The sequence below is a fragment of the Neomonachus schauinslandi genome, chromosome 8 (assembly GCF_002201575.2).
Source record: "Neomonachus schauinslandi chromosome 8, ASM220157v2, whole genome shotgun sequence".
Lineage (NCBI taxonomy): Eukaryota > Metazoa > Chordata > Mammalia > Carnivora > Phocidae > Neomonachus > Neomonachus schauinslandi.
Window position 1 is genome coordinate 101,187,967 of NC_058410.1, and position 8,084 is coordinate 101,196,050.

At 35.4% G+C, this 8,084-nt stretch overlaps 1 protein-coding gene across 1 annotated transcript in view; it reads left to right on the forward strand.

The window, feature by feature from the left end:
• The first annotated feature begins 465 nt into the window (after positions 1-465).
• LOC110582001 (cytochrome P450 2K6-like) overlaps positions 466-8,084 on the forward strand; it is a 23,483-nt gene continuing 15,864 nt past the window's right edge. The window contains 3 exon segments of the mRNA XM_021691932.2: positions 466-501; positions 3,683-3,871; positions 7,099-7,261. Coding sequence (XP_021547607.1) covers positions 466-501; positions 3,683-3,871; positions 7,099-7,261 — 388 coding nt within the window.

The window sequence follows — 8,084 nt, forward strand, 5'->3', positions numbered from 1 at the left end:
ATCGATTGATTTGAATAAAAACCTTAAGTTCTACTCAGACGGCCTATTTCTGGAAGTTTTTGTATTTTGGGTTCACATTTTAAGGTGAGAGATTAGTTTATAATTATTGGCTGTAATTACAGACAGTTTGGTGAAAATTTATCTGTTTTCAGGCTTTACCAGCATTTGTTCCTGCCAATAATCTTTAAGCTGTTTCTTGTACATCTTGAGATGCCTCTCCGGACAGGGGAGGATATGAGACTATGCTTTATTCATCTAGGGATTTTATCAGAACTAAACAAATATATTCATTGACCAGGTGGCCACCTTCGTGAATAAACCGTTACATTTTTCTATATTTACAGAATTACTGGATAGCCCAAACTCCAATTTTATTTGATTCCCAAGAAACAATCTTGGAGAAGTTTGATATTCTGGTGTCCTATAGATGGTCCACAGAAGTAATTTCCTAAGTGAAATAGTAAGATGGTCATGCTTATCTTCTTGGATGTAGTGAGAGAGGTAAGTGTGCAGATTAAAAATAATAGTACATTTTATAAAGAATGAACTATTTACATAATAATTTTCATTTACAACCCACCAGAATGGAACAAATTTTGGGGGTGAAATTGCCCTCATCTTTTAAGTAGGAATTTGGGTAATCCAGTGCCCTATAAATATAGAAAACATGCCCAATCATTAACAAACGTAGATAACTGGTCAATAAACCAGATTGTTTTCATATATTTATTTTAATTTTGATAAATCCTCTACATGAATAATACTTCATGCTGAATCATAGAGTTTAAGTAGCTTGCCAGAGGCAACAAAATAAAAAGCAGAACCTGAATTCAAATTTATATCATTTATATCTGTTTGGTGTCAAAGGCCACACTTTTTTTTTCATTATGCCATACATTATGCATCAAGAGCTGTATCATGTGCTTCAGACCCTCCTTAGGCCCAGAAATTAAATATCATAGTATAATATTGGGGTATATGCTAAACTCCCAGTAATAATAACAATAATAATAAAACAATCATATTGCATGTAATCAAAATTATATTCCTTGACGGATGACCCTCCATTCCCCATCAATATAAAAGCATGGTAATAACCTATACACTCTTTCTCCTGAAATAAGAGCTTTGGAATCAGGAAAACTTAAATTCTCTCACTTATCAACTATGGGACCTTAGACAGATCACTTAACTTCTTTTTTTTTTTTTTTAAGATTTATGTATTTATTTGAGAAAGAGAGAGAGAGAGGACGAGCAGGAGGAGGAGCAGAAGGAGAGGGAGAGAGAGAATTTCAAGCAGACTCGCCGCTGAGCACGGAGCCTGATGCAGGGCTCCATCTCATGACCCTGGGATCATGACTGGAGCTGAAACCAAGAGTTGGACGCTCAACCAGCTGAGCCACCCAGGCGTCCCTGATCACTCTTAAAGCTTCAATTTCCTCATTTGAAATATTGGAATAATAATAACATCACTAGGATCTGTAATTATATACTGTATTACCCATTATTATATTGCAATTTGAAACGATCCACTACAAGTTATTTTAATTGCTGACACACCCTGTTTGGTCTGATTGGACTCTCTTTGTTTTTCCCTCTGCTCTTTGTATTAGAAAAGGACCCTATTTGACAGTAACTGGATGCTATCAAAAAGATGGCTCTGAAACTAACAGTTACTTCCCATGCAAAGAAATACCGCCTGTTTGGTGCCTGTAGATGCTCCTTTAAATTATTCACACGTTCAAGACTTGGTTCAAGAAGGTTTTCATTATTACCTGCTAGAAAGAGCTAATTGGGATTGTGTTCCTGCAACCCACAGCCATGCCAAGCAGAGAAGTCAAGTAGCTGTACACAGAACATTTAATGTCGTGGCATTAAGCCATGTGGTGTAAAGAGCACTGTGAAGGAGCAGACTTAAGTCCTAATTGCAGCTCTGTTAAATCTGAACTGAATCTGATTCTGAACTCTCTCAGTCCCAATTTACTTATCTACAAAATCACAGAATCACAGAATTTGTTACATACTGTCATTGGGTTCCCCAAATTCTAAGTTACTAGGAATGACTCTCTCCAGAAATAAAATATTCAGAGGACTTCAATCACTTATTTGCACCTTCATTTATTCACTAATTTAAATTTGTGTAGTGCCAAGCACTGTTCTTTCTAAATATTGGAGATCCCACAGTTGTGGGGATGGGTGGTGGTGGAAATAGAGTCCTTGCTTTCAAGAATTTGAAATTCCTTGAAGACAACAAATGATAAACTAAAAAGTAAATATAGAACCTGATGGCAACTTCTAGAAAACTTGAGGAAATATTGTTATCAAGAAGGCAATATATAAAAAGTTGTTCAATTTAATCTATTAAACTAGTGCCTTATTCACAGTCATTCCAACACAAAAAGGAGACATAAATATTTCTTTCTTTTTTTTTTTTTTTTTAAAGATTTTATTTATTTATTTGAGACAGAGAGAATGAGAGACAGAGAGCACGAGAGGGAGGAGGGTCAGAGGGAGAAGCAGACTCCCTGCTGAGCAGGGAGCCCGATGCGGGACTCGATCCCGGGACTCCAGGATCATGACCTGAGCCGAAGGCAGTCGCTTAACCAACTGAGCCACCCAGGTGCCCAAATATTTCTTTCTTGAGCAAATCAACTAGAATGGGCTATAGCTCAGATGCATGGTTAAAAGTCAGCAGCACAGGGACGCCTGGGTTAAGCGTCTGCCTTCGGCTCAGGTCATGATCCCAGGGTCCTGGCATCGAGTCCAGCATCGGGCTCCTTGCTCAGCGGGGAGCCTGCTTCTCCCTCTGCCTACCGCTCCCCCTGTTCGTGCTCTCTCTCTGACAAATAAATAAATAAAATCTTTAAAAAAAAAGAGAGAGTCGGGAGCACAAAAAGGCGGAAAACTTGATGACAGAAAGAAAAAAAAAAAGGTTACAGAAAAGAATACAGACATAAACAAATGAGAAAGCTTATCAGGAGTGAAAAAGGGAAAAAAGGAGGAATGCCAGGCAGTGAATTTTAAGTCTATGTTAGGAGCTGTATATCCGTTCATTTTTAACTCATTGCAACAGTTGAATAATTTATGTATTTCTCTCAGTTTAAAATGGAACTAAGGCTCAAAGAGGATGTGTAACTTGCTAGGATCTGCACATAGTCCTCAAGTTAAAAACCAATGCTCTTTCCATGGCACTGAGACTCCTACGAAACTCTTTTAGGAGAGTGGAAGGGTAAGAACTTATCATTGTATAAGAACCTTGAAATTCTTGGTGTGACACTGTTATTCGACCAACCACACACAGATCGCGGGGTATCCTAGCAAACAATACAATTCTTTTTATTGTGAAAGTATAGATTTCACATTGAAGATTGAACATACTGTATTTCTCTGAAATTTCAAGACAAATCCTTGTTTTACATGAAGAGAAAATCCCTCCTCCAAGCTTTATTGGATAAAGCAGATTGAACTGAGACGTGAAAAGAGAGGGGGGAGGAGCTCAAATAAGGCAAGCATTCCATGTAGGGCTGAATTCATTTTAATTATAAATAGATGGTTGACTATAAGATAGGGCAAATATTATGAGCAATGCCTTCATGTTTTTGATTTGCACTGGAAGCTGCTGATTCTGCCTGGTTGCAATTGCAAAGATTTCTATTATTTTGATAATTACTTCTACTTTAAGATAATGAGTGGGTTTGACTCTTCTGTCATAGTTCCAATTCTGAGCCTGCTTCTTATTTTTCTTTTAAATATTAAAATCTTCATGACTAAAGCTTCCAAGCAACATTTTCCTCCAGGATCCAGACCTTTGCCAATTATTGGAAATCTGCATATTCTCAATCTGAAGAGGCCATATCAAACTATGCTGGAGGTAAAAAATGATTGTTCATTTCATACTTATTTATAATTTTCTACATCGTTCTTACACTCACGGGTTTCTTAGCATGCATACATTTATCACCGGTTCATATATGTATAATGAAGTAATTAGATAGGATTCAAAGTTAATTGAACTGTTTTATTTAATTTTTAGTTTCTTTTAAATTTGGACATATAAAAATATTAGTAAATATATTTCTATTATTTAAAGTGGTATTTTTATCCTGAAATATTTATGATCTGTATCCTTTATTTTAGCCACTTTGATCTACATATTCCATATTCTATATCCATATTCCATATCTTACATGTTTCACTATGACGGAACTGAACTATGATCATAGTCTTACTCTAAAAAATTTTAACTTTTTTTTTTTTAAAGATTTTATTTATTTATTTGACAGAGAGAGACAGCGAGAGAGGGAACACAAGCAGGCGGAGTGGGAGAGGGAGAAGCAGGCTTCCCATGGAGCAGGGAGCCCGATGTGGGGCTCGATCCCAGGACCCTGGGATCATGACCTGAGCCGAAGGCAGACGCTTAACGACTGAGCCACCCAGGCGACCAAAGAAAATTTTAACTTTCATTCAAAACAGTTTGTATGAAAGGCACGATCAAGAGTATGGCCCCAGCAACTGAGACTAAGAATTATCTGTCATTAATTAGCTGTGTGAATTTATATAAGAATTTAGTCTCTATTTCTTTGTCTGTACAATTACGGGGCTAGACCAAATATTGGACCAATTTCTCTAATTTCCACTTCAAAGATTTTACAATTCTTGACTGTGGAATAAGATGGAAGGAAGGAAGGAAGGAAGGAAGGAAGGAAGGAAGGAAGGAAAGACATAATATTCATAGTTTGCATTTGGCCATAAATTCCAATTTTGAAGTTCAAAGGACAGATAATTGAAATCGAGTTCTGCTCTATTCCATAAATTCTAAGTTTGAAAGCCATAACGGGCGATACACTGAAGAGAAAACCATTACTTTGCCTCTGAGGGCAACATAATCATCATCATCTTTATCATCATCATCTTATATTTGTATTGTACTTCTTATTTTACAAAAGACTGTAAGGATTTCACTTATTCCTTACAACCACCCTCAGAGGAAAATAGGGATGATATTTTTATCTCAATTTTACAGATATGTGACTCAGAGCAATTGACTTACTAGTAACTAAAAAGCCAGGACTTATGTTTTCTGATCTTTTAATGCTACTTTATGGTTTTTCCTATACTCAAAGGTCACATGACAGGTTGATTCCTCAGGAGAACAAGATCTCTCAACAAAGTCCCTCATCTAATTCCATATACCCAATCCTATTTTTTTCCTAACATTCCTGTTTTTTTGCTTACGCATTAACCAGCCTAATCCCTTTACTATTTAGATCTTCATTTTTTTATTTTTACTTCTGTCCTATTGTTCTGTGTTAATTTCACCTATGAAATATCTTTCCCACACTTCTTCCTAGCCTACATCTCAACTTTTTTCTTAAAATTTATCTTTCTAATTTTTGTTCCTTTTCTGAAACCTGCCATATCCACTTTATCAAATTTACATATAGTGGTTCACACCTGAGAAACTGTCCTCACAGCCTCAAATTCCTATTTTAATTTTTACTTAACTGGAACATTAATTTAATTATATTATCTTCCTAAATTATTGACCCCTTCTACAATTCCTATTACAATCCTAATGTTATTTTTTAAATTCAAGTTTCTTTTTTTTTGTAGTCATCATCTGTCACCAAAAAGCATTATTATAATATCATAGACTATATTCCCTATGCTATACTTTTCATCTCTGTGACTATTTATAACTGTAAGTTTGTACCTCTTAATCCCTTTTATCTATTTCACCCATCCCCCAGCTACCTCCCCTCTGGTAACCATCAGTTTGTTCTCCATAGTTAAGAGTCTGTTTCTTGGTTTGTCTCTCTCTCTCTTTTTTTCCCCCCTTTGCTCATTTGTTTTGTTTTTTAAATTCCACATAAAAGTGAAGTCATATGGTATTTGTCTTTCTCTATCTAATTTATTTCACCTAACATAACACCCTAATACCCTCTAGGTCCATCCACGTAATTGCAAATAACAAGAATTCATTCTTTTTGATGGCTGAGTAATATTCCTCTGTGTGTGTGTGTGTGTGTGTGTGTGTGTGTGTGTGTGTGTGTGTGTGAGCTTCCTTATTCATTTGTCTATTGATGAATGCTTGGGTTGCTTCTATATCTTGGCTCTTATATAATGCTGCAATAAACAGAGGGGTGCATATACCTTCAAATTAATGTCTCATTTCCCTTGGGGTGAATATCCAGCAGTGGAATCACTGAATCATATGGTATTTATATTTTTAATTTTTAGAGGAACCTTCATACTGTTTTCCATAGTGACTGCACCAATTTACATTCCCACCAACAGTGCACGAGGGTTTCAATTCTAATGTTATTTTCCAAAGTCAAGTTTCCTAAAGAAAGAAATATTAGAAGTCCAATTCTCATTCTTTACCTAAACCTTAGTTGGGTAAAAACCACAAGCTCTGCAACCAACAAGCCTGCATGTATATCCTTTTTTGAGCATTGCTATTCACTGTGTGACTTCTGAAAGCCACAGTACCTTGCCTTTTATATGATGGAAATGATGAATATATCTACTTTTCTGGTTTATAATGTGCATTAAAAGAGATACTGGCAATATGGTTAAGAAGCAATAAATGATCACTCTTATTATTTTTAATTATCAAAGAAAGTTTAATTTTTTTTTTTCCAGTAAGAGGTGAGACACAGTAGTGCAGAACTAACTTGGACCTATTATGGTCATAGCATCCCACAAAGGATAGGGCATGAATATGGTGGTCAGGTAGTCAGTGTGGTAGTCAGGAAGTGCTTTGTCTTCCTAGAGTCCATGGTGGGCATTTTCTGAGACCAAAGAAAAATGTAATAGAGAGAAACTATGAGTCAATTCCATGATGTCAGAGCCCTGCTACTTGAAATCTCAAACAAAATGGATGATAAGCACAATCAGTGGATGATCATAATAATTACGGCTTAAACAGGTGTAGCAACCAAGGAGTATCTTTAGTGAACAAGTCCAGTACTGTCATTTCACAAGAATATGAAACTGATTAATTTGTCAGAATTAAATTATCAAAGATCAAGATCTAGTTCATTTTTTATTACAGTACCATGTTTTAGTTGCTTCTCTTTTTCTTATACACCCAAGCTCTCCCAGAAATATGGCTCCATTTACAGCATCCAAATGGGTCCAAAGAAGGTGGTGGTACTCTCTGGATATGAGACAGTGAAAGCTGCCCTGGTCAATTATGGTGATCAATTTGGGGAACGGTCTCAAGTGCCTATATTTGAAAGACTTTTTGAAGGAAAAGGTAACAAACTCTAAGCTTAAAATATATCCTTATGGTTAAAATTATTAAATCAGTTGCATCATATCATCTTTAATAATTCTTTTCATGATTTAATTTTCCTTCACCAATATACATTACACAAATGGAATTTACTTAGGAGAAAATTTATGATTTATGGTTTTATTCTCATTGTACATGATTCTATTAAACAAATAATTATTAGCCAGAAACTATGTGAAAAGTACAATGCTAGGGAAATACAAAGAGAACAGAGGCCATCAGCTTAAGAGGTCACTGTCTAATGGTTGACGTTGATCCATCAAACAATAGGATAAGAGTAGTGTTATAAATAATACTGAACCATATTTTCACCTGGATAAAAGTGTTGTAACTTGCTTATGTGTGTGTTGGATAAATGCCTTGAGGAAATCCAGATGCTATACTTTTATGTCACTCCACTAATGTAACAACCCTTTAAATTATTACATTAAAACTTTAATGCTAATTTAATAACTAAATATGGGAATGGTTTCATCTTGACATTAATTATTTTTAGTGAACTAATATTGGTGTCTAGTAAATACTACTAAGCCGTTTTAATGCTTCAACAACTTTTTGAAAAAGCATTTCACACTATCCTCCTCCAAAATCTTATTCTTTGAGATATTAGTAAATGTTCTATGTGTCAGTGTCAGTGAAGTGAATTTGAGAAATACTACATATTAAAGGCCTCTCTCAGGATTCATGGGGTGCCTATTAGGATATTAAAACCTCTGAGAAAAACACCAAAAGTCTATTTAATTTTATTTAATTCAGTTTTCACACTTATTAGTCCTTGGAACAT